Raw genomic sequence first — 27,017 nt, forward strand, 5'->3', positions numbered from 1 at the left:
TGTTGGTAGTTTTGACTTTCCTTTTATGCTTCCAAATTACACAGGTAAAATAATTACTTGGGCTAAGGCATGTACCAGGCTAATGCAAAATCACTGCTTTTTTCTTATATAGATCTCTGAAACCCAGAAGTCCTTGGAGAAACTTCAAGAGGCTATCAGTGTGCATTCTGTAGAGCTTTCAGAGGTAAAGCATTATCTACACCCTCTCAACAGTCACAAGCTCTTGTACCAGGAAAATTCATATCTAGAATATAATAGAAAATGCTAGCTTGGCAGATTCCGTCTTGTTTGTGCATATATACCTTTTTCTTTTACATTTTACCAGGTAATACATAGCTCTTACTGTGTTACAGTTTGACTTTGTCTTTTTGTTCCTTTTTGTTTCATATTTAGGTGCAGATAGCCCTTAATGAAGCTAAACTAAGTGAAGAAAAGGTGAAATCCGAGCTTAATCATGTGCAGGAAGAGAATGCTAGGCTGAAAAAGAGCAAGGAGCAAGTAAGTTATGCTCAGGCCAGGCAACTTTCAAAGTTTCTCTTTTGATCAAAATATCGGGGCTTTATTCCTGGTTTTCTTGAGTATAACTTTCAGTGTGTCTTTGTTTTCTTAACGTGTCAGAATTCCACATTTCCTATTTTCAAGATAAAATTTAAACCCCTTGCACCTGCCTGCACAGGCTTTTCGTGCAGGTGAGCCACATGTCTTCAGTACAAAGGCTTTGCTAGTTCCAGTGATTCAGTTTTTGTCAGCAACCTCACAGAAAGTCTGTGCTAATATAGTAGTCACTGCATGATCGGGAGATTGCTGCTTGGGATCAGGACTGGAGGAAGTAATGGTAAAGAATGCCAAAAAGCAATACTGAAGCTAAGCTAAATGGGGAGGACCTTTAGCCCTGAAATGTTATGACAGTTCTTTTACAAATAACTGTAAATATCTGTCTGTTTTCATTCTCTACATATGAAGTAGATGGCCTTTTAAAGGAATGTGATTTGATTACATCTGGACTGCAGTTAATTCCTCCTATTTTGAAGTGTGTGAGCAGTTTGGTTCTGATGTTGGGATATTAGCTGAGAAAATGTTAAATTTGTAACATCACCTAATAATATAAACTGCAGAAAGATTCCCAGCATCCAGTTCTACCAATGGATTAGTGATGAGTGTGATAACTGTGAATTTTACTCTTTATTTGTGACCTGTGGTGATCAGTTATCACCAGAACTGGCAGTAAAATAGACTTTAATTACATATACCTTTTACTAAAAATAAAACAAGTAATCATCTTGCCTTGGTGCTTCATACAGCTGCTAAAAGAAGCTGAAGGTTGGAGCGAGAGGCATACTGAGCTCAGTGAGCAGATCAAACTGTATCAGAAATCTCAGAAGGACATAGAAGAAGCACTTGCCTACAAGGAAAATGAAATTGAAGTAGGTTCTTTATAACAAGCTTGCTTTAAATATTACACATCATAAAATACTTTGAAATACTTTACAAAATGCAGAGTGATTCTTCAGTGAACCTTTGATTTCATTACTAGGTTTTAACTAACTGCATTATGCAGCTGAAGCAGCTCGATATGGATTCAGCATCTGAGGCCAAGAAGGACGGCGAAGGGTGTGAATGGAGCACAGGAGACGATCTGGCCAATGGAGAGCTGCCAGGTACAGTAACCCTACCAGCTGGCTGATATATCCAGTGGCTAAAGCATATGCAGTGGTATGTTCATGTCGTGTCATATGGGGAATGAGGGAATCCATGCATGTAGCTGCCTGTGGGTTAAGAGACTGCCAGCTTTAATCCTCAAATGCAAAATTTCTCCTGACTGAACGGAGAAACCATTAAAAAGGCCAGTAATTGCTTTTAGATTGCCTTTTAGGTATATTGGAAGTGTAATGACACAGTTTTAAAGATTGTGTATAAAGGTTAGTAATTAAGAACATTCCGAAAGCTGAGAATCTCAGCTTTGTTGTTATGCTACATTTATTTTTAATATGAAATTTTAATGAGTATTGTGCTTTCCTCAGGATCGATAATTAATTTAGGTAATCACATCTTTTAAATCTGAAAGACTGAGATAGACGTTTTCAAAACTACTCAGGCAGTTTGTCATTCCTCATGTTGCACATGTATTTGCTACATCTCTGGTTTTGAAGTCCTGTGGTTTTTGGTTTGGGGGGGGGGGGCGGGGCGGGGGGTTCTCCTTTTTTCTAACCATATGGTTAATGTGGGCTGGAAATTCCCACTTTTTGATTTTTCAGATACTACGTCCAGTAGCAGATACCGCATTCACATTAATATTAGTGTGGTGGCTAGAAGAAGTGACAAGAAGTAATCTTCTGCACGCCTTTTTGAATAAATCCAATAGTTCTGTTGTGCTGGTTATGGAATTGCTATTGTGCTTTGTTCTCCACCTCTTTTTTTTTTTTTTTTCCCCTTCTTTTCTGACCATGTAAGGAGATCTATCCCAGATTAAAGTGTAGAGAGTGTTATTTTTAACAGCTGTAGAGTCCAGGGAATTGGGGGTTAAGAAACAGGGAAAACAAATATATTTTTCTCTTCTAGATAATGAGAGTGAGAAGATGAAGACTCAGATTAAGCAGATGATGGATGTCTCCAGGGTATGCTGCACAAGATATCTAATAAATGCAGCCACATTACTGGTACACCTAAGATCATAAACTTTTTGCTCCTCTTTCCAGGTAAAAACTATGTTATCCATAGTTGAAGAAGACAGAAATCTTTTGCAATCCAAACTGAGTGATGAAGTATCAGCAAGACATGAGCTGGAAGGTAGGCTTAGCAAAAGAATTGCTTAGGATGAAATGCTGTTTGTGGTTTAAAAAGAAATAGTGTTTAAGTGGCATAATGGTTCTTGTTGCAACTTCCTTCAACTTTCTCACCTACCTTTGCTTCTCCAACAGAGCAAATAAAAAAATTAGAACATGACTCCTGTTCGCTCCAGTCAGCCAAAGCTCGACTGGAAAATGAATGCAAAACACTACAGCAGAAAGTGGAGATTCTTGGTGAACTTTACCAGCAGAAAGAGATGGCGCTGCAGAAGTAAGCCTTGCATTACTCTTCCACAACGTAGCATATTATATCATAGGCACTATCCAAATGCTTTTTGCTCAGAAGGATCAAATAACTTGAAGTTGTATTTGGAATGAAAGGTGATGACTACCGTTTCAGTATGGTTGAAGCTAGTACCCCTTTTTTACTTTTTCCACCATTCAAGAGATTCCAAAAAGACTGTCACTTTACACACACGATATTGCCTTCTACAATTAAAAAAACAAACAAACAACTTTTGGAGAGGGGAGATGGGTGGCTTGGTCTGCAAATTCTCTGGTTGTTTTGTTACATTGTCCAGAAATTGTCAAGGAGAATATAGTGGCCATTAAGATTTGTGTCAGTTACTCTGATCTCAGCTCACTGAGTCTAATTCTCATAAAGTAGAAACTTAGTATTTAGCCTTGTGAGCTTTTTGCATTCTCAAAGGGCTAAATTGAGGCTGAGTTCATGGTGACAGCTGAGATGAATGAATTGCTAGCAGTGAAGAACTAGTTGCCTATCTGTGTTCATTCCTTGCTTGCTTACTTACTGAAATGTCTGTAATACCATCTCAGTTTTGTGGGGAAAATTTGAGATAGGATTCAGGGACATTTTCAGCTAAATTCTGTAAGAAAGCTGAAATTGTGGTGGAGAAGCAGTTGAAAGTTCTAAGGTTCAAGTGTGGTATTTTTGGGCGAAGTACAGGACTGGAACAAGCTAAGGAATTGAGGCTGTACAGCACTTAAGTAGTGAAACTGCCTGACCTCATAACTTCAGGATCCAGGTGTAGTAAACACATAATGGAGAGGTGAAGGATAGTCCACCTTTCAAGGAAAACTCCCTCTTGACCTCTCTGAAGGATTTCTATTCCTTCTAAAACTTTTATGAACTTACACTGCCTGTTAGCACTTCTTGATTAGAGTGAAGGACTTCCTGCATTTTTTTTTTCTAGAAAACTGTTTCCACATGTAGTCATGGAATTGGATTGTGTTGAACTGGCTATTAGCAGTTAACTTACTACCAGTTCAATGGTTCCAGTTTTGTGGGATAGCTCTTGTAAGTTAGGAACACATTATGGACCTTTTAAATACTTCCAGAAAAATGTCAAAAATAAAAAAAATTAGTGAACCATGAGGTTATAAAGGGACTGTGGAAATTGATTATGTAAGAAATTGGTATGGAGAATACTTAAAAAAAAAAAAAAAAGGCTTTTTCCGCATGGTTGATGACTATTGAATGTGTTTGTGAACTGGGCCCGAAGTTCCCCCCTTTTTCACTACATATTCATTTCTTCATTTCCCTTGGTTAGATGTCAGTTCTGCATATTTCCTTGTCTGTACCTTTGTAAATCTGGATTACCATCTGTAGAATTAGTAAGTAGACTACAGGATCTGAAGAGATGAACTGTCTGCAAGTGTTACATTCTGACAAATCTTTAGATGCTGACAGAACTTTCCAGTCAACTCTGCGTCCTTAATTTTCAGGTTTTACACTCAAAGGGCTTGTCTGTTGATTTCAAAAGACAGTATTTCTGTCTCTTTGTTATTACAGATTCTGTTATCACTGTTGTTAGCAGGGGGATACCCTGATTTTGAGTTGTAGTAGATATAGAATGGTGGAATATATGGTGGTTTTGTTTTGTTTTTTTTTTCTTCTCCTATACAGAAAACTAACCCAGGAAGAGTATGAGCGTCAGGAGAAGGAGCAGAAATTGTCTGCTGCAGATGAAAAAGCCGTGCTGGCCATTGAGGAAGTGAAAGTTTACAAGTAACTTCAGTTTCTGAAGGCTGTTGTTTTCCTTTATTTCAGCTATTCAAGAAAATTCATTTAAACCTCTCTCCTTCCCCTCTTTTCCTTTTGTACAGGCAAAGGATCCAAGATATGGAGGAAGAATTGCAAAAAACAGAGAGATCTTACAAAAACCAGGTAAACTTCCTGCTTGCTGGTTATTGTGTCACCTTTTACTGCATCATTCCAATGCTCTGTAGAGAGTTATTGGAAATACTAGTAGTTGGACAAAATAAACAAGATGTTTCTGTTCTTCTCAGATTGCTGCTCATGAGAAAAAGGCACATGACAATTGGGTAAGAATGTTCTTCCTTTTTTGATGCAAATAGTTTGTATTTGACTTCAGCTTGGTGCAGTTAATGCAGTTGGCAAAATTTTTCCTAATAGCTTATTGCCCGCTCTGCTGAGAGAGCTCTGGCTGAAGAAAAAAGAGAAGCAGCCAACCTGAGACAGAAGTAAGTACAGTACAGACCATTTTTATTGCTCTTTGAACAAGCTGTGTGGTGCTTGGGAGAGAAGGTGCTTAAACAGTGCAAGGTGTTTAGTTAGCCTGCTTGCTCAGAATGTGTAGTGTGCATTTGAGTTACTAATTTTAAACTACTATTAAACCGTTTTGGTGGTTAAAATAAGATTTCTCAGTGAAAGCTGTAACATTTTACAATGCAGTTTGCCTTGTTACATTATAACAAATATAACTCACGTGTGTTAACTGAATAATAAAAAAACCTTTATTTTTTAAAATTAGATTAATAGAAGTAAACCAAAAAATCGTCATGCTTCAAAGACCATTAATTGTAAAGCCAACTCCAGGCAGACCTGATCGCCAAGTCCCACCGCGACGAGGTAAAAGCTGCTGTTTCTCCAAACACTTTGGTCTTTGAGTCAGTGTATCCTAAAAAAAAAAAAAAAGCTATGATAAATTGTAGGAAAGTAAATTGAGTGGGTTTTTTCTTCTTTGGCATAGGGCCCTTAAGCAGAGATGGCTCTTTTGGCCCATCACCTGTGAGTGGAGGAAATCCATCACCCACACAGATGATAGAAGTTCCTGCTCGGCCCCTTTCTGCTCCTCGAAGGGAAGGCTCCAGAGGTGAATTTGGTAAGCAGTGAAGCTTTTCTTCTGTAGTAACTACCTCTTACGCTACAAAACCAGGAGCGCTAAGGTCTGATCTTGGTTCTAGGAATAGTGTTAAGTATTGATATCTGCTTTATTAATATGTAGATGAGTGGTTGGTGTGTATTTGTGGATTGGGGTTTTTGGTTTTGGGGGTTTTGGGGGGGGGGTGTTTTTTGTTTTTTGGGGTTTTTTTGGGTTTTTTGGTTGGTTGGTTGTTTTTTTTTTTTTTTTTTTTTTTTAAGTAGAAATAGCTCAGTCATGTGTTGATTAGGATTTCTGGGGTTCTTGCTTCCCTTAAGGTACAGTGGTAGATGGTCCCCCTGTTCCACGAAGGCCACCAGAGTTACCTGGAAGGATGTCTGTTCCTGGTAAGTTATGTGGCCTGCAACCAACTGCAACTTATTCACTTATGTAATTTAAACCCCATGTTTCTTACCCCAGGCATGGTAAGACATGCATTTGTGGCTCTCTTTACAGATCTTGGGCCTGCTGTAGCATCCCTGATCAGTAGTGGGCCGAGAACATCCTCCCCTTCCACAGCAATGGATGGAGTGGTAAGCTGAAAAAACCCAAACCTTCAGGCAGCGTTTCTAATACATGATTCACTGTACTTCCTGCAGCTGCTTTAACTGTATTGTGTTCTGTCTTGTCTATATCCTGTCACTATCCTTATTTGCTGTCCAAAAAAAAAAAGCAACCCTCTCCCAAAGAGTCTGAAGCCCCCTGTGTAACTACTGATTCACCTTCATCTATTGAACCAGCTACAGTGAGTATTCAGAGGCTGAATATGGTGTTACTCTGCTTTGATGGAGAGGAATAACAGGCTTGGTGTTCTGAACTGCGAAATAACAAAATGCTCTGCAAAACTAACTGAGAGCTTATACCTCTGTCTCAGAAGGTTTCTCTAACAATGAACAGTTGCTGTCTGGTTCTTACAGAATTGAGAAAATGAGATCTTTTCATGTTAAGGACTATAGGCAAACACTTTGGAGTGACTACAACAATAATCCTAACAAGCTGACTTACCTGTGGTATTTAAGCACAATTCCGTGTGTAATTCAGGGTGCCAGGCCCTTTACCAAAGGGATGTCCACTGAGGACACTTCAGAAGGGATTGAACTTTTCTTTAGTACAGCTTTAGCTAAAGAAAACTTGTTATCTCAGAAGGTACATGAAGCACTCACTCCTAGGTAGTGCAGGCAGTGTTCTGGGTGAAGGGATAATGATGGTGCAGTAACTCTCCCTATTTTCTACTTGGTTAATGTGTTTTGGGGTGTGGGTTTTTTCTTTTCTTCTTTCCCACTCCCCTTCCACCTCTTGGTGAGTGGTTGTGGTGTTCAGCAGTGTCAAAACTTCTCTGATGCAGCGCGTAACACACTGAAGTGTAACCTAATCTTGCACAGGCTAATGCTAGTCCCAAAGGCCCACCTTCTTTTCCTGGGACACCCATCATGACCTCCCCAGTGATGGGACCTCCGCCTCCACCACCTGTTCGCTACGGACCGCCGCCAGCTCCTCTCCGTGGGCACTTCGGGCCTCGACCTCTTCCTGTGCCCCTAGGTACAGTTGCATTGCCGTGTGCTGAGTGCTGAAACCTAACTTTTCCTACCATGCTTTTCGGAAGCCTACTGCAGAACTGCCATCTGCCATCCATTAGCACACAGCTTCCCCGTGCTTCTTGGGGTCTAGCTGTCTTGCTCAGTAAGCTCGGACAGGCGGGTTTTTTCAAGCCTCCTTAAGGTATTAAGGAGGTGTTTTTCCTTGTTTAGTCTAAAATGGAAACCAGGAGCCAAAAGTCACTAGAATATAATTCATGGCCTGGGAAGTCTGCATGTGACAGTGATCCACCCTAGAGCTGCTCCAAACAGTGAAGAAATGAGGAATGAGTCAGGAGCTTCACCGTTTAAGTTAAAGCAAGATTTCATTTAACTCCATGTTTTCCTTTCCTTCTAGTTCGTGGTGCTCCCTTGCCACCTCCTGCTGCAAGAGATTTCTTACCTGGCCCACCCCTAGGAATGAGAGATCTGCCTCCTGGCCCACTACCACCTCCTCCAGATCCAAGAGGCTATGGACGTGGGCACCCTTCTTTTCGACCCCTAGGTCCTCCTGGGCCACGAGATTATCCTCCAGGCCCACGGCTACCCCCACCTGGTTCAAGAGACTATACGCCTTCTCCTAACAGAGACTTGCCTCCATCGGGACCTAGAGACTACCCTGCCGGCCCGCCACCACCGGCAGGTCCAAAGGACTACACACAGCCCCCCGTGCAGAAACCCTAACTGCAGGGTCTGGTCAGCAGCTCAGCGGAATGGACTCTAGCGCACTTCCTGTGGTCAGGATTTTAGGAAATGGCTCTCTCTTTGAAGCCATTTGTCTCATTTCAGTATATTTCAGCTTTTGCGGGATTAATTTTTATCCAATTGCTACAGACATCTTATGTGCATTTATGATCACCTTAAACTCATCCATCCTCTTGGGCTGCAAGAACCTTTTTGTGATGGACTTGAACCTACTCTAAACGTGCAATAGAAAGGAAGTACCTGTGTGGCTAGTTTTAATTCAATGTAGCCTCTGTAACCAGTTGGTGAATGAACTAATTTCGTGAAAAATGTAAATCAAATCATTTCCTGTGGAAATAATTTTTAAGTAAAATGCTATCCTACCTGCCTTCTCCATCACATCATTAAGCTGCAATTATTGTAGGCCAAGGGTTTACATGAGGACTGTAAGGTGTTTGTTTTGTTTTTTTTTAAAAAGCTGTCTGGTCAGAGATCAGACACACAAATGACACTGTATTCAAAGGAAAGTTATAATAAAAAGCAAAATTTCTTTTGCTAAACCCTGAAGGCTTTGTTTCAGTGCCATTTTTTTGTTCGGAAAGGACATCGGTTCAGTAATTTAACCAGAGACTGCAACTTGGTCACAGCTGTAGAAGAACTGAATCAAGGCTGAATAACTGCTGCTGCAAGATTAAAGACTTTGTTACCCTCATGCTGAACTAGTCTGGCATGTTATGGACTTGCTTCATGTGCTGAGGACAATGTGGGGGACAGCACTTTGCTGAAGGGCAGTACAGAGCTGGAAACCTTTATGAAGTTGTGCAGTTAGTTTGGAAATACAGGTGATCGCTCCAGGAGTCTAGAAACTAAGAAATTTCATAATTGCTTTCTGATTTCAAGACTGGCTTGCAGCATTAAGCAAGGTTTGAGAACTGTTTTCATCTTACTGGGTATTTAAGACTGACTTGGCTTCTGTAGTAATAAGGCTGTATTTTTATAGCCTTTTTCACTCACTCACATTAAAAAAAAAAATTTCCATAAAGCAGAGTGGGTGTACATAAACCTTATTAACAAGTACTGCTTTAAATCAGTTTGCTTATGCAGAACATGGGATAGCTTTAAAAACACACCCTACACTTGTAGATGTTCAAGGAAGTCCCTGAATGTGTTCCTACAAGGGTGACTAGGTAGTATTTGGCATAGCAGGCCCACTTGCTTATCTAGACACTAAGGTTTTTCAGAAGCACTCTGTACAAAAGTAATCCTTGAGGAAGAAAAAAAGGGAAAACAACTAGGAATAATAAAAAACCCTACTGAAAGGCCATTACAGCTTTACTGCCAGAGTACAAGCAGCCATTAAACTTTGCCATCTAGGTGTTACATTCTTACAGTACAAGTATTAAGCTTTAGATTTAAAATGAAAGACAAGATAGAACATCACTAAAGCATAAAACAATACAAGAGCTTGTGTTGTGGGGACAAGTAGTCCTTTCAGTGAAAGACAGCTCACAGAAAAAAACACAAAGGCTAGAAGCAACTTTAAAAATGGTATTTCACACTCTACAGACATTAATTCACAATTAGTTAAATACAAAGCTCTACTGTGTATTTAACAAAAATACTTCAAAGTTGACATTTCATATAACTGGAGTTAATACAGACATCTACAAGCTGGAGAAGAGTCAAGGTAAGCAGCTGAAACAACGGGTTTGTAATTCAAGTGAAAGTGTTCAAATTGCGTAGTGGCTAATGATGCGCACATTGGACATTTGTGTTTGAAAGTCAGGTTCTCCACATTCAGGATCTTTCCTTCCCCAACACCAAGCTCTGCGATGGTCAGTGTCTCCTCCCTTGCCCACCCCCAGCTACTGTTAACAACTTAAAGCAGGATGGAATCACCCTCTGGGAGCAGCAAGAGGAGGAAGGGGTGGGTGCTGTCAGTCATGGGACAAGGGACACACACACAACTGACGGCAGTACTTTCACCATTCACCAGGCCGTGAGTGACACCAGCAGACACAGGAGGTGGCAGAGCCCCAGCATCGTCCCTTGCTGAGCAAGAGGGGCTGTACATGTTGCAGGGACACTCGGTGCTACAGATTCTTAGAAGGTCAGAAAGAGACCTGAGCGAGCTGGGGACCATGGGTAGGTAATGCAGCTATCAACCAAGCTGGGATTTACCTGCAGCCATAGACTAATGGTTGCTCCATCCGTTTGCAGCGTTCAAAGGATGATTTTTATTTAAGAATGTATGCATCTTCCTTTTATTCAGGTATCCAGAATGCTGCATTCAGAGATATTTCTGTAACTTGTAGGGTATCTCTTCAGCGCTTGATATTCAATGTATCAGATGTAATACCACTGGGGCATTGTAAAGACCCATAAAGAGGAAAATTCAATTGCACTTCCCTCCCCCCCCACCCCTCAGTAGTGGAATTTGAGGAAGTGTTGCTGACTTTTTTCGTAATACCTAAATAACATCATCCCTAGTTATACCAGAACAGAGGGAAGGCAAGAAGATTAGGACATTCAAAAATAGCTTTTTATCCTAATCAATATGGTAAAGCCAAAAATGCTGAACACGGGCCTGTAGATAAATATCATGAGGAAAAGCAGCATCCCTTCCATTAAAGCATAACGTAACATCTTGGGGTTACATGACAGAAAAGAGGAACTGGTGATAAATCTGCATCCAGACTGTTTAAAATAAACCTAGTATTTGACATTATTTTGGGAGCTGGGTCTTTTGTTAGCATAGCAGAGTATTTAGGCACTAGTTAGATATGCAAGAAGTATATCAAACCTTAAAGTATTGTATTAAATATCCACGCAAATATATGAAAGATTTGACTGGGTTCTACTTCTGTCCCTTTATTAGGTCAAAAGGTGAATGTAAGTGTGTCATAATAAGCCAATGTCCTGCAGCTTATTACACACCAAATCAAAAATATAGAAAATAAATGATAATCCTATCTACTTACATAAAAAGGTAATTTTTAGAGGAAGTTTCCAGACTTGCACAAAATATGCAGAAAACCGCATACAATCAGTTTCCATAAGAACAGCAGTTTCATGTAAAAGGTGGGTCAACCTGCAGCCAGATCTGCTTTACCAAAAGCTCTGGAAAATTGACACTTGAACACTGAGGGGCCTGTCCTGCTGTCACTGACGTGGCAAAACATCCACCACCACCCGGATGAATCCCTGGAGAAAGCTTCTCTCCATCCCCCACCCACCTTTGCAAATCACTCTGTGGCAAGATTCAGAAAAATTAGATCTATTAGGGACTAATGGTGATTTAAAGGATTGTAGCATGTATTCAGAACTCAGCAGGAGTGGATCAGGCAAGGCTGTTTGGTTTAAAATCATAGTTCAGTGTTCTCATCTGCAGTTGTCCTCCTCCTGGCCTGACCAAAGCACAACAGCTGACTGAGGAGCTCTTCTGTGGCCACCCCACTTGACCCAGCATCCTCCTCTCCCTCACTTTAAGTCACTTGCAGTACCTCAAGCTCCTTCCCGCCCCACCTTGTCTTTCTCCCGGTCTACTGCCACCCAGCCCGCTACAGAGGACTCCGAAATGCAGATGAGAGGAACTACAATAGCACAGCAAGTGTAAACAGTTAGTAGGCCTGCCACATCTTTATTGCTACAGGTTTGGCAAAGGGGCAGTCTCCATCCTTGGGTGGAGTTTGAGGCAAAAGGATAATAACGGTTAAGATAAAAAGTGATGAACAGCAAAATTAGGAAAAGCACTCAACGTATTTCAGGGCTCTCAGAAAAACCTGTATCTGGAAGGTACTGAAAAAAATCTCGCACTTGAATGGTAGGCTTGCCTCTGACCCTGAAGTAGTGCTGTGCAGTGTGTGATGGTCCCGTCTGACCTACTGGCATGAATACAGTCGTTTTCCTGCCCCTCGAAGGCTACTACACAGAGCTACCATGACTTGCGGTTCAGTTCACAGAAGTCTCACAACTAGGGTCATTCCTTGTGCAATGTTTGATGGAGGTGAAGGTAAAGTGGTTTCTTGGTCAACAGTTGCAATTTCTTCCTTTTAAAGTCAGTGGGTTTTTTGTACCTGTAACCACAAGAAAGTAAGTTAATCTAAGTGCTAATGGCTAAGTGGGAAGATGAAAGCATATTAGAAAGCTTGTCCTGTACAGATCTTATTACCATAATCTTTTGAATACATCTGACAAGACTTTCTGGAAGCAACAACAAGTTGATTTACAGGAAGAAACTCAAACTGGGATTTTCTCAGGATTATTATTTTAACAAAACAAAGATTTCAATTTTTAAATGAGTGTAAGGTTTTTGTAGGGAGAATCCCCAATATAATACGCTGGATTGTAGGAGATGCAGTATCAGTTACTCAGTACTTCAGAAGTATTCAAGCTAGCACTGACTAAGCACTCTTCCTAGAGATGCCCAGAATTGCAAGGTTCACCCTCTTCCTGAAAAAAGCCCTCAAAAAACCTCACTCAGACCTTCAGCCACACAGTAAGGGTAGGATGCACATCATAACCACAGCAGCATAACTGGCTAATCTATTTCTTTGTATACTTAGGGCAGGAAAAAAACCACAGCCACCCAACAATGCTTTGAAATGTTCACAAAATTCAATTGCAAATCAGTATCCCATGTCTCAGATCAGATTTCCTTTACAGAAGTTCCGTACCAAAAGATTGTGTGAGTTGATTTTTTTTTTTTTTTAATACAGCTGTTCTGATACTCAAGCTAAGGTCAAAATTAAAATCTCCCACACAGAATTTGTTAACTTCATGCAAAATTTAGTTACAAGCACCAGCATTCTATTTGGAAATAGTCTAGTTTTTGAGAAGGGTCTCTAGCCATTTTATTTACCTACAAGCATTTTATCTTCCCTTCTTTATTAAAAATAGGATATTCCTTATCAAAATCCATCTAATGAGTCCAAGAAACCTTCCTTGATGCAACAAGCCACACATTGTAACTGAAGCCTAGTTAATTTCCTCTGTCATTGGCATCTATAATTGCAAATCACTTACAGTTCTATAACAATTGCCCCAGGTTTAATTTCATCCATCTCCATGAAAGCAAAGCACTTGGTGCTAGTAAACCTTTTCTTAGGCTTGTAGTGTTTGAATTCAAAGAAAATAGCTGCACCTAGGGTAGAAAATGGTTTAATAGAAAAGTTAGCAATTATGGCTAATAGTTATCTGAAAACTTATCTACCATTAAGATGCTCTACATACATTGAAGGGAATTATGTCCGACACTTCTGTTATTTACTCAAAAGCTATACCATGTTCTTACAATGCTCATCACACTCACAAGAGTTTGTACTCTTCACTCAATTACTCATATCCAGGTAACAGTTTTTCCAGTGACTAAGGAGGCGATAAGGCAGCTCAATACCTGTGTAGTAGAACAGACTGCTGCATTTTTATCTCTTTTCATTCCTCCCTTGTCTGCAAGTCATCACAATGACCGATTTGAAAGAGACAGGATACAAAGGTCTATTTTTATCCTCGTCTGGATCTTGAGCCCTGCAGCAGCAGCAGCTCAGGCACGGCCTGTTTATTAGATCAGGAGCAGCCTAGTGTCTACACTTTCAAAGCTCCTGGGCCCTGTTTCAAGTCTTTGATACTACCTACCTTTTGTTAGTTTTTCAATGTGTTTCTGAATCTCGATGTCCACATTAAAATGGACATACGTGTCCTCCTTCCTCAAAGCCACAGGAGTATCTTGCACAGGAGTCAGATCTATCCCATTCAAATCTGGAGGAAAGAAACAGCATAAGAATGGCAGACGCTTCTCAGACTTTAAGGTTCTGCTTTAAGACATTTACGAATCACTCCTAATACTGCCACAAGAAGTTAATGCACACCTGGATTTTCCCCCTAAACTTAAAAAAAGGGGCAATCATGCCCCTTCACAGTCAGTGAATTTTCTTGTTGATTGCAACACAAAAGCAGGTGAAGTTCTGACAATTCTTAAGATGAAATTTTTGAATTATCCCTCTCTATTTTTAAGAGCGCATTTCTTTCTGCTGCCAGTGAAGGATTCCATTCCCTCTGCAAGCAGGACTCCAGCAGGGCTTCAGCACTTCAACTGAACCGGCAGAATGGGATATGCACCGAAGGCTGCCCTCCACACAGGGTCTGCGGGGCACGGCTTATACAAGCGGTATATGCCCTGCTTTGCTGCCTAGACCCAACGTGCATTATTCCCCTTTGGTTTTCCACAGGCAGAGGCATGGTGGGGCCACGGGTTGGACTCCAGCTCTCAGCACCAGCCACCAGTTGTGCTGCTCAGGTACAGCCACCACAGACAATATTGTTTCTCACTAACCCTCCACTGCTTACACGAGTACATTTGTCCTCTTACTCCTTCTCCTCTCATTAGTGATCCTTTTCTCTCAGGTGGAGCAAAGTTGCCAACGACATGGCCAAGATTACAAGTACAGAGCACTGCGCTGTGCCTGGGGTACAGGCACAAGGCTGGGGCCCTGGAGCACCACTGATGCACTTCATCCAGGGAGCGGGCTGGGACCACCAATGCTACATCAGGAACAAACCTCTCCCCAAACCTGCAGAAGAGCAGCCTGGTATAGAACCAACGAAAACAGCTACAAAGCATCTTCAGACTCCTAATAGGGGCAGAACGACTTCTCAGAGTTACTTTTCCTCACCAAAAATCTTGAGAAATAAAGTATAAAAAGTCACCATTAGCAGACTAGGCGATAGCCTGCCCACACACACACACTTTTTGATCCTATTTTCTACATTGTTACTTGGCAGCCACCATTTATAGGAGCTTGCAAATAGAGAGCCACATGTTAACAGAAAGACTTGTTGGGAAAGTAAGCCTAGTGATATAGAGTATCCCTTAGCTCCAGAAAGGAAATGAGAGCTAGCTCTGAAGGCAAGCAACAGTTTTAACAATACGTAATAAGTTAAGAAAGACAAACACTTCAGTGGCAAGGAACAACGAATGTTTGCTTTACAAGTTCTGATAAGTTCCAGGATCCCATCAGGGCTGGTATTTTCCTGTTGGCCAAGAGAAACTCAGCATTAAAGAATTAAATTTGATTAAACCCACATCCATCCAGCTAGCCCCACCACTGAGGTCACCCATCCCTCAGCTTTCTGCCACACTACAGACAAAAAGATCCACAAGTGCTAAAAGAAATAGAGCCCAAAGAATAGTTACACAATCTAAAAATAATGCTGCAAACCTAAGGCAACACCATAAACAAAGAAGTACTGCATGTTTCCAAGACTGAAACCACAAAAAAACCAGTTGTATCAGCTGGGGAAGGCGAGAGTCATGCTTCAGCTTCCACCCAAATCAAGTGAACTCCTCAAAGGTCTAGAGAGAAGTGGAAGATTTCACCGTTGAAAAAATCATCACAGGAAGCAGGATTAGATCAAGCTTTCTAGCTATATATTTTGGCAGGTAACACTTCAGAACATCACTGGGATTCAAGTGACATTCAATACTGTGTGACCCTTACTTCTGCCAAAGAACTTGTCTGGTGGAGGAAGCACCTGATCACATATCTAACAAGTATTTTGTCCCTACGTTTGGTATTCAATAGCACATCTAAAGAGGACACTTACAAGCTCACTATCACAACTGAAAATAACTAGAGGCTGTTGGCTCAGCTACACATTTTTAAATGATAAACAAAAAAATCATATACTTCAAAAGACTGTAAAGATAAGAAGTCAAGCAGGGCAGGTTAAGGGGTAAGCAATTCTGACTACAGGGGCTTCCTGCTAACAAATGGGGAAGAAGCAGATGCTCCCACTAGAAAGAGTCTGAATGCCAAAAATCTCAGGCTCAAGCAAAAGACATCAACCATGTTGTCATCTGAAACAGTGAGAAATCCTCATGTTGCCTGTCCTGGACTAACAGAGACAGAGGTTCTTCCAGGTTCGTGGAGGGTCTCCAAGGGGAGGCTGTCGGCCCACCAGGCTTTGGCCAAAATATTTCATTGCCAAGGCTAAAACATATTTTATTCCACTTGTAAGCTTTTCTTCCCAGCTTCATAGCCATTCCTCTAAACCTTAAGCCTTGGTAAGATGATCTATATGTTTTACTAAAAAATTAGGTTAATGACAGGCAAGAATAGAGGCAGTGGGCTGTGGTTCACCATCTCCAGAAAGCCCAGAGACCAATACGTGTTGGGGAGTACAAGCAGTCCAGACAGATCTGTACTTAAGTCAGCTGAAGAAGATGGAGTAGAGAAGTACAGTCTGCCAAGTCACTGATACTCAGCTCCCAGCATGGGGAAGGCACCCTGGGAGCACACAGATAAGCACGTCTCCTGCAGTGATTCGGCTCCCAGTATCTCTCAAATAGAGAATTTTTCACCCTTGATTAAAGCAGAAGCCTTAAGTCCACAATAGAAAATGCAAGTACCAACAAATATTTTTCCCAGCAGGTTGAAAAAATCAATACAGCTTTCAGAAAACGCACTCTCTCCAAACTAGAAATAAGGAGCCAGGAACAGAAATCATTACCCTTTACACTGACTGTGATGTAAGGATCAATGCACTGCCCAGCATCTTTCAGACCAATTTTCTCTATGTTGATTGTGAGTAATGTCATCCCGGGTTCAGATGGCAATCTGGGTAATAAAGTACCTGAAAAGAATAAAGCATATTATTAACTTTTTGTGTCACCTTACAGCAAACACACAACATCATTTGATGGATTTCAAAGCCCACACAAAAAAACCACCAACCTAGAACTGCCTCAAGTCAAATGAATTCATGGCATTAGTTTTTTATAAGAAGAAAGAGGAACTTTGTTTAAAGTGTTCTTTCTTGCTCTCATGCAGAATAACTCATTTATATAATTTTTAAGGATTAAATTTGGGAAGCTGGATTCAATCTGCAGTTACAGGAAGTTCAGACACTTAATCAGGAGTCCCACCCCATTGAACATGGCTTGGCTTCATGTTGAAGATTTAGACTGGGAGAATAAGGAGGAAAATGGCATTGTTGCAAATCCCACTGGACATAAGGGAATCAGAAGAGAGATTCTTCCTTATCTAAGTTCTACTGGCCTCTACTTAAAGGCGGGGGGGGGAAGAGATGGGGGACACGTGTTTCCACCCCACCCCCCTACATTCCCTTCTGCCTTAAGGAAGTGGTTCCCAGCTCTGCATCAAGAACATTTAGCATCAAAACTTCATGGTCAGTGTAAATGAATCCTCACAGTGCTGAGGAAGACAACGCAGCTGGCAAGAAATCTAAACTGTTCAAACTCACTAAAAGCCATGAGATTCTGTCATCAACAAAGGCATAGGTTTCTCCATGCTGATTTTAGCAAAAAACTAGCAGGCTTTAAGCCTCTCTCCAGTATTAGATGAATAAACACCAAGACAGAAAATCCTTAGACTCATGAGCAAGCTTGATTTAAAGTTTTGGTTTCCTAATTAAAAAAAAAAAGTTATCCCAAGTGTTGAGATCTAACAAAATAATAGTTTCCTTTGGCAAGTCCAACATGGGTTTTCCTTGATACTTTTTTTCCTTTTGATCTGCTTGAGGAGCTGGAGAACCAACGAGGTTTTGTCCTATTAGAGAGACTGGCTTTGCAGCAGGGGACCGTGTATTCTGCTCTTAGAACTAGAGCCACAGCTTCAGCAAGATTTCATGAGCATTCCCACACTCAGTCCCTCTTTCAGAATCATCAGTAAGACTTGAATTTACATCCATGATGCAGTACGTTTCTGTATTTCCTGTCTTGGCTGCTAGCAGACTCATGACCTTCAAGGTACTGCATCTGCAGACACTTCACAATGTATCACGGCAGAATTCTACCCACCATTCTGAAGGAATGGGACTGACTTCTGACTATAGTATCAGAAACATTAAAAAGCAAATTACGAGAGAACACCCATTTCTGCAAAGCACCATACATGCTTTAGTTAATCTTGCTGTCTCTTTGAACAGAAGTTCAAAGGCAGCGTTCTTATTTCAATCTAAATGAAGGTAGAAGCAAGCCCGTCTTCTCTTTGGCACAAAACTTTGCTCTGCCATCTTTCAGTTGTCTCCTAAAAGCAGCATGCCCCCCAAGAGCCAAGAAGAACTGTAACCTTCAGTTTTCCTATCCGTCACTCAAAGGCACTAAGCAATGGGATACTTGACAGAAAAATCACCTAAAAGATGCATCAGACTGGCATTTATTATGAAAACAGTGGCTTAACAAAAATTATTCTGTTCTTGAAAAATGCTTTCCAGAATGTGTGAAATTGCAGAGGTGCAATGAACAGGAAAGTCAAGCTCACTTCCAGCAGGTAAGAGAACAGTATGACAGATGGTCTCCAAGAAACACAGTTTCCTTTCTGCCTCAGCAGGGTGAACAGCCAAGCCAGCAATAGACTAAAGCAGCTGACTGTAACCTGTCTCATGCAAGCCGCAGCCACCCAAGCAGGTTTTTCACTGAAGCCTCTGTAGTCATTTCATATAGGAGCCATTAGCTGACAGTAACCTCTCTATGGTATAGCTTCACTAGGGCTGGGCACCGCACTGCCAGTCTGCCACCACGGCTTGGGCCCGTTAGCCTGCAGCAGGCTCACACTGAGGCTTTTCATGAGAAAACTGCCAGCCATTTCGGACACAACCACAGGGCATCATTGCCAGAGGGGGAAGGGAGCATCTACAGATGAAATAACCGTCCTCCTACAAGTGCATTTCAGAGACACAAAGGTGAGCCAACCCAACAGCTCACTCCCACCTAGACACAGGCATTCAGTCTCTCTGTTCCCAAACCTCGATTCAGAGAAAAGTGAAAAAGTGATAAGTCTCCTGCTGAGTTCACAAATGGAAATGGTTCACAGAAGAATCCATTGCCAGCACAGCGCTGGAATAAAGTAGTATATAACCAGGAGAAAGACAGGAAACCTTTGCTGTTAGAGGCAGCAAGCCATTGGTCGGTTCAGCTCCACACAGCACAGAAGTCTAACTACATAAGTACTCTTTGTGTAAGATTTCCCATAAAATGTGTATTCCACTAAAGAAAAATCTAGCTACACCTACCTTTGGCTACACTGCAAGTCAAAATGTCTTTATTAGCACAGTAGGACTTCTAGAGAGCTATGTAAGGCGCGTCACCAAATACAACTTTCCCTTTTTCTGGTACTGAAGGGAAATTAAGATCAACACATAGATGCTTAGTATTATGTTACCAAGGATTGTATTTCGAGGCTTGAAACTAAGAGCTGAATGAAGAACATCACAGCTACATGAATACAATCAAAGAAATAACTGTATATACTGAAAGGTTATCATACCTTCATTGGCTCCTGGGTTAGATGAATGGTGCAATGTGATAACGATGAAGCCATGCATGTAGAAGACAAGACCATGATCAGTTAGACAATACAGTTATGCACTATGGATTAAAGGCATATAGAAGGAAGGAGCGCAACACAGTTCTATCAATACAATATGGAAAGTCCACTTTACTTACAAGGTTCACCCCAGAAGGCTGCAAACTGCTTTTGTTTAAGCCTCCTCACCCAGAGAAAGATCAACAGACCAATCTCCAATCAGGCAAGAAACACCACACTGATTTACAGTCAATGGGGAGACAAGATCTGTGTTCAAGTAGTACAAAACCACCTTAGGGGTTTAGATTGTTGTAGCTATGGGGAAGTTTACCTTAATGCAAACAAAATTCAGAAAAGTGAGATATGCAGTTTATTACTTAGATGACAATGGAAAATATCAGTAAGTTCAGGAGTTGCTCTCACCTCCTCTTAAAATCATGGTCTTGCTGAGGAATAATTCTGTAAGAAGCTATATGCCCCAAAGCTCTCCTTTTTCCAGTTTGGCTCCCCTATTTCTTTGAAAATGATTAAACTGTCCATTCAATCTGTCTATCATCAACTTAAATTCTTTCTTAAGCATATACACAGCTTCTATGTCCACTATATGCATACAGCTCTAATGGGTTGCACAGAGATAACCATTGGGACTATGATAATGGTCGAAGCCTTACTGATTCACCACCATACCAAGAGCTACTCAAGGTCTCTCTGCTGTACTTTGGACAGACAGAATGCATCTTCATAAATGGATTTATCATGGTGAATGAAAAGGATCAAGATAGTAAATGTCAGTAATAAAATATCACAATACATTACAGCCTATTTGTGAGCTCAGCATAAACAACTGTAGACTGTGCATATCTACGTCAGTATAGCCTGCAGGGATCATGTTCAGTAGCATGCATTGGCTCAGATCTAAGGACAGAGATGTGTCTTCTCCAGGCATAAGTAATGCAATACCCCAGCTCTTTCAACCGTAATTCGAGTACTAGTTTCCCTACTTGTTATCTCCTTCCTGAAATACAAAGTTTGCCAGCCTGCTCTGAAACTAGAAACTTGTTTCTTCTGCAAAGAAACCACACAAGGAACCAAAAGAATCTCTGTTGGAACATCCTACTCCTTTACCTGGTAAATTGTCAGAAGCTGAAGTTACAGGAAGACCTTCTCTAGAATCTGTAGGTATATCCAGTTCTACAAGTGCTTTCACATGGACAAGGACTTAAGCTATCAAATGCAAAGCTAGCCCCTTCTTTATCCTCTCAGAGCTTGGCTTTAGTCTAAGCCATTGTCTCACCAGACTATGCAACACAAAAATAACCAGCAACAACTTATCACATCTCTAGCAGGATGTGATGCTCCTTGCAGGAGGAACATTGCCACAATTTACATTTGAATGCGTTTGAAACTTCACATACTACAGTTAAGAAAGTGCATGGAATGAAAAATACTGAGTTTGAACAAGGAATAAAGGCTAATTATTTGAAGTAGATGGTACCACCCTCACAGGTTATCCACACAACTGTTTTGCGATAAGATATTGTTTGCTGAGAAAAAAAATCCACTGGCCACCTTTGTGGTTCTCCAATACAGCACTAGAGTTTACATGAGCCTGTTGCTTCTCACCCGAACTTTTCAAATCACAGGTGAAAAAAGGGGCTTCTCAGAGACAGAACTTACACATACTACATAGACTGGCATGGCAAGTCTAGTGCCCCTACCTGGAACTCTAGCAGGAAAAGAGTCTGGAGACCCTGCTCCAGCTCCTCCTTCCTCATCATCTTCCTCAAACTCCAAGTGTTCCTCTTCTCCAGGTGCTAAAATCTTCCTGTAAAACGTGAGAAAGAAGAATGAGACCAAAGATCCATCATCTGGCTTTCAACTCACAAGTCAGCATCTGAATATAGAGCAGGAGCAACATGCTTTAATGTCTTTTCATACTTCTTAACTACTACCTGTACCTGTAGACTCTGACAGAGATTGCAGGAGCTCAGCCCAACAGAAAACACAGTCTAAAAACAAGAGACAATACTGAGGCATGTAGGGATGTACCAAGTCCTGTTTTTACCAAAAGCATGGGCTTGATTTTTAATGGTACCTAGACAAACAGAGTTTGTAAGTTCTTTTATTAACCAGTTTACCCAAAGCAGTACAGCAAGTAGGTGGCTCTTGAAATTCTAGTATTTCAGACATACACCAGGTCCAGGCTATGCTCCCTTTCAGATAAGTATCTGTACCTGAAGTGAGCCAATTCTCTCTTACCTGAGTGGGACAGGCTGAACATCAAAGGGGAACTCCTTATTATAAGTGAGGATATTCTTTAAGACTGCAGAGACGGGAAAAAAATAAGAATCCATATCCATAAACAAGCATTAATTCTACTACTTTGCACAGCTATGTCCATTCTCACAGCATCTTCACACACACAAATAATAATAATATTTAAAAAACAATCAGATCATACAAAAAAAACACCCAACAACCCCCTCTCTCAGATTTTAAACACCAGTACAGTCCTGATCAGAGCTGTATCACTGTAACATTCAGACAGGCTAACTGCAACTGCAGTACCTAATCACCACCACACTTACAGAGACAGGGAAGATTAACACGGCAATAACCAAAAGCATCGTGATAAAAAGCTAGAGGCCCCAGGGTAATGGTAGCAATCTTTGGTGGCTATTGAAAGGAAGGTTATGCTGTTACTGGCATCAGCTCCAAACAGATTTAAGTCTCCAGAACTGACACAATTCAGCACACATGTAGGCTGCACATTCAGGCAGCCACCGTAGAAGTCCAAGCATGCTGGTAACACATAGCTTAGTTGAGATTTCCTATTTCTTTGTGCATGCATTTTGGTTTTTTTTTTTTGGTGGTGGTGGTGAGTTTGTTCGTTTGTTTTTTCTTTTTTTTTCTGCCCTCAGATGTCTGGGCAGATTGACAAAATTCAGAAGAGATACAGTGCAACATCTGAGCATCAGGCCCCAGAGACACTGACTATACTCTCCAGCATTTGGTGGAGAATGGCTTTGCCATTTGTATTGGAAATTTATTCAAGTTTTAGTAATCACAACTTTAGCTGTTATTTCCAAAAGCATTTATGAGTAAAAGCAAAACTTCCAAAAACATGTGAAAGAAATAAGCATTTCATGATGGCTAAAGGGCCTAAAAATTTACAAGAGAACGCCTGCAGGGAGAGGCACTCTCCTACCAGACAATGAGTATCCCAGACTGGGCAGGGGGAGAGGAGGTATTAAAACTGAGTCCTCTCACTGAGCCTCACTTTGCACTAAGCCCTCTCAGAGCACAGGAGATATCCCCTTAGGACTACTGAATGAGAACAAAATCATTTTAAAACAATGCTAAGATTACACAAATACCCAGAGGTACTTAAATACTAGTTATGTTTAAGTAACCACTGCCAGGCCCCTCTGCCTCTGCACACTACAATTCAGCCAGCGTAGGAGAGCTTCCCTGTCTGTCTTCACATTCACATCACTCAGCATGGGCTCCATCATTAACTTACCAGACACAATCTGAACGGTACAATGAAAAAAGAATCCCTCAGAGAAACTATAAAGAACACAAAAGATCTTTGCAGTCTTTGCTGATTTTTTTTCTGATTTCTGTACTACCACCTGAGAGGTTTAGGTACTACCTGATTCCAGCTGGACACAACACATAAATACATAGAAAGCTCTAAGCTGCCTTCAGTCAGAGATGACAGACAAAACTGATGCCAAGTCTCTCTCCGAAGAATTAAACTCTGAGGGATCAGTAATGCAGATCTCAACACAGTGGTGAAGAATCACAGCCACTTCCCAACAGAAAAGCAGCTGATTAATAACAGACAGTCACCTTCCAGCGCAGCTGAGGTTCAGGAAATGAAGGGGATTTTTATCGCTGAGAATTCCCCAGCTCTTGGAGAGCTACATCATACTGGAGACAGAAAGTGAAACCGCCCCAGGCAGAAAAATCTCGGTAAAGCGCAATCTCTTACAGATCATAGGCACGTTGTACAGATGCAATAGAAATGACAGTAGTTCTCCTCCCATCTTCCAAAGGTTGGTAAGCACTAGATTCCTCTCTCTTCCCAGCAACCAGTTTCTCTCACTACGTGAATGAACGTCCCCTGCAAAAACCTTCTAGTAATACATTTCTGTCATCACTAGAGGGCACAAAATACTCCACTGATACGGGTACAGGAAAAAGGCAAACAGTTTTACAGCGCCTAAAGTCTTGATGCTGCCTGGAGGGAGAGCCGAGCATACACCCCCTTGCCACAGAGCCGCGGCCACGCACAGGGGCCTTGGTACCAGACTCCCCACGAGAGTACGCGGCTTTCGGACATCCTGGCAGTGATGCTGAGCGTTTAGCTCAGAAACACTGCTGGAAACACCATCCAGAATCTCCTGCCTTTTGCCACAGAAAGCTGTGGATCAAGTTTTTAAAAGGCCTTCAAGTCTGTCTCATCACCAATAGCAAAAAGTTTTGCAAAGTTGTAATATGGCAATCTACGAAACTGCTCCTTTAAACATCATCAGGATAAGAAGTGGATCTACAGCACTCAGCCTGGTGAAATACTTATTCAAAGCCACTACGAAAAAGCAAAGCAATAAAACAGCAATGCAACAATCATCCTTCGAGGAAAAGGAAGATCCTCTTTTCATCTCTCATAAGTGTGAGTTTCAGATGATTTAAATAAAAACAACCAGATCGCAGGAAAAAAAAAAAAAAAACCACAACAAAAAACCAAACATTAGGTTACAAGAAACAGAAATCTCCATTGCAATACTGCGTAAGGCACCTAAGCTTTCAAAGGCTGGTTTGGGCTTTTTTGTTCTTTTGTTTTGTTTTTAAAAACAGACATCACCTCGGGAGAAAGAGCACTTCCACTCTGTAATGCTGTAAATCATAAAGCATGATTCACAGAAAGTTCTCCATGTGTGTAACTAATAGGCAGATCCCAGCATCGTGGTCTCCATTTATGTTACTTTTCCAACAGAAATCTTAAAAATACTGTTCTGCAGGCTCTCATGCAGAAGCTGCCTTTTCTTTTGTGACGTTAGACAATATCACACTGATTTTATCAGCAGTTGGCTCTCTCTTGAAAGATTTCAAAAGAAATTATCAACATGAGCTGTAAGACCGGTACACACTAACTTGGTAAAGACCACTGTCCTTTGAGATTTTTAGCGATAGCCCATGATACCTGTACTGATTTACTTTTTTTAAATAGATAAGACAAAATAATTCAGATACCAGGCTCCCTAGTACAACCCAGTATCTACTTCTCTTATGATACATATACACTAAGTTTGAAACTAGTCGCTTAGCAGCTAGAATTATCTATCACACACGAACACAGGCACACGCGATGTCCCAGCCTATCCATTTGTAATGTGTATTATAACACTGGTATAAGCTTTCACAAGAAAAGGATTTGTGAGAGCCAGTGTGTTAGCAATGATTTCACACAGTGTAGTCTCAAAAGAACTATTTGTATGTATGGACCCTCCTGTAGCATTACTCTAGCACAAAAGATTCAGTGACAAATCCTATAAACAAACAAAACTAGCCAACTGCTTCACTTTCCAAGCAGCGTGAAATGCAAGCTTAAGTAGGAAGTTAGAATTTGACAACACAAAACTAAAAATAAAAGCGGGGTGGGGGCACTGGGGCTGGTTGTTATAACAACACCAAAACCAATTTTCTCAGCCATTTTGACAGCTTCAGGCATAAAAGTAATTAAAACAAGCCAAATTGTGTGAATAGCTGTTTTCGTTCCACACTAACAGAATGGCTTGACCTAACAAAGGAATCGCTTATTAGCATTGCCAGCCCAGATTTTTTTTTAGCTTTTTCTGGTGGAACGCAAGAGAAAATTGACAACACACAAATTAAAACACTTCACAGTGTATTTTATGAAATGGCTGGTGTTGGCCTGATTAAGATTTACTCTATTCAAGATATACTTAAAAACCACAAAACAAAGGCACAATTCAGAAAGAGGCCAGAACAATCCAAGTCAGACAGCAGCATTAAGAACATCAATGTTCAATTGTTATTGTAGAAGCACTCGTCCTCCTCCAAGGAAAATAACTCTTTAAAAACTGATGGCCACACACTCTTCCTCAGTTTTAATACAGTTGCTTGTTGTATGAGGCATGGGCTGAATGCACTTCACACTGTTAAAAAGGTTTTTTGACAGCTAAAAATCAATTCTCTGATGGAGGGTAAGACAAGCAACAGGACTGTTGCACCGTAATTGAAATTTTGGCTTTTAAGAAAAGGAAGCATTTCAAGGGAAGCTTTATGTCTGTTGGCAGAATGTAAAATCTGACTAAACCCTTCAATAGTCACTTTTTCTGATTTGTAGAACAGTTTGATCAAATAAAACCCGATTCCTCTCCCTCTTCCACCATTCAGTCACTCACAGGGCATTTGCACAACGAAGTCTAAAATCCAGTCATTAAATGATTACATTTTAAATACTTTGTAAATGGAGAGCAGAGGTATCTATACAAAATAATCCCAAATCAGAGGATGCAGAGGGCAGACATGCAATATGTAGACTGAGAAAGATCTAATACTTCCAACATATAGTTAAACCCTTTCCTGAGTTAGAGTCTTCACAGACCTAGCAGTCTTGTAACCTACCTTCATTTTCCGTTTTCAGGGAACAGTTTAAAAGCATTTGGACTCTATGTTTTGGTAGAGACATTAGGAAGCTCAATGCCCTGCTTCTTGACAAGTTTCCCTGTAGGATCCTGTGTCGGTTACTTAGAGAACAGGAATGCAGAGAAATTCAGCTTATTCATGAAGTGTAAACACTTGCCTGCCCATCATGTTTATCCCAACATCTCCCTTAATGATACAACTGTGACAGGAACAAAATAAAACCAGCTTTTGATTGCATGAAGGAAGGCATTCCACATCTCCTGTTCCCCAAGAATTGTAGAAACGTTAGCATTCAGGATAATATTGCTTAGATGTGGAAGCTCTGATTATAAGGATGCTTTGAGAACAAAGCAGCCAGTGTTACGGGAAGGAAAATGTAGCAGATAAATAGATACTTCCTACATGAAAAAGTTATTTCTGGATTGACATACCAAGAACTGACCCAGGAGCAGTTGGGAAAAAACAACATCACACACAACCCTTCAAAGACTGACTCACATCCTCACTTTGACTCTTAACTTTGTTAGTCTGGTAGCATTACAGTGGTAGGTGACAGGTGATTGGCTACCATGAGCACAAGTTAAATATTTTCAAAAGAAAAAATAAATTTCATGCTGCAAGGAGGAAGACCACAAAGTGTTGAAATTCAGTTCAAAGAAGAAATGTGTGGGTAAATTTTCCAGCTGATTATATACTGTACTACCAATAGCTTAAATTACTATTTTATGCAAAAATTAGTAGTACCGAGAAAATTACTTATTTGAGAATAAAGATGAATACATTATG

The 27,017-nt window shown here is 40.9% G+C and overlaps 2 protein-coding genes across 4 annotated transcripts in view; one reads left to right on the plus strand and one right to left on the minus strand.

Annotated features, from left to right (window-relative positions):
• MIA3 (MIA SH3 domain ER export factor 3) overlaps positions 1-8,796 on the plus strand; it is a 28,328-nt gene extending 19,532 nt beyond the window's left edge. The window contains exons 12-29 of one of the 2 annotated variants that reach the window (XM_049833950.1): positions 113-184; positions 394-498; positions 1,302-1,424; positions 1,535-1,658; positions 2,560-2,615; positions 2,697-2,787; positions 2,919-3,057; positions 4,714-4,815; positions 4,914-4,974; positions 5,097-5,132; positions 5,224-5,291; positions 5,582-5,679; positions 5,801-5,932; positions 6,250-6,318; positions 6,428-6,504; positions 6,645-6,716; positions 7,354-7,510; positions 7,904-8,796. In XM_049833950.1, the coding sequence (XP_049689907.1) occupies positions 113-184; positions 394-498; positions 1,302-1,424; positions 1,535-1,658; positions 2,560-2,615; positions 2,697-2,787; positions 2,919-3,057; positions 4,714-4,815; positions 4,914-4,974; positions 5,097-5,132; positions 5,224-5,291; positions 5,582-5,679; positions 5,801-5,932; positions 6,250-6,318; positions 6,428-6,504; positions 6,645-6,716; positions 7,354-7,510; positions 7,904-8,229 (1,908 nt within the window). In that variant the 3' untranslated portion in view covers positions 8,230-8,796. The remainder of the gene's footprint in view (positions 1-112; positions 185-393; positions 499-1,301; positions 1,425-1,534; positions 1,659-2,559; positions 2,616-2,696; positions 2,788-2,918; positions 3,058-4,713; positions 4,816-4,913; positions 4,975-5,096; positions 5,133-5,223; positions 5,292-5,581; positions 5,680-5,800; positions 5,933-6,249; positions 6,319-6,427; positions 6,505-6,644; positions 6,717-7,353; positions 7,511-7,903) is intronic. The other variant, XM_049833951.1, reaches the window with a different exon arrangement.
• Positions 8,797-9,543: 747 nt separating this feature from the next.
• The window catches only part of AIDA (axin interactor, dorsalization associated), a 30,708-nt gene continuing 13,234 nt past the window's right edge, over positions 9,544-27,017 (minus strand). Inside the window, exons 5-11 of one of the 2 annotated variants that reach the window (XM_049833957.1) lie at positions 21,813-21,876; positions 21,272-21,378; positions 19,515-19,526; positions 16,738-16,860; positions 13,864-13,986; positions 13,255-13,372; positions 9,544-12,305 (exon numbers count right to left, since the gene is read on the minus strand). In XM_049833957.1, coding sequence (XP_049689914.1) covers positions 12,209-12,305; positions 13,255-13,372; positions 13,864-13,986; positions 16,738-16,860; positions 19,515-19,526; positions 21,272-21,378; positions 21,813-21,876 — 644 coding nt within the window. In that variant the 3' untranslated portion in view covers positions 9,544-12,208. The remainder of the gene's footprint in view (positions 12,306-13,254; positions 13,373-13,863; positions 13,987-16,737; positions 16,861-19,514; positions 19,527-21,271; positions 21,379-21,812; positions 21,877-27,017) is intronic. The other variant, XM_049833958.1, reaches the window with a different exon arrangement.

This window comes from Accipiter gentilis, chromosome 30 (genome assembly GCF_929443795.1).
Source record: "Accipiter gentilis chromosome 30, bAccGen1.1, whole genome shotgun sequence".
Lineage (NCBI taxonomy): Eukaryota > Metazoa > Chordata > Aves > Accipitriformes > Accipitridae > Astur > Astur gentilis.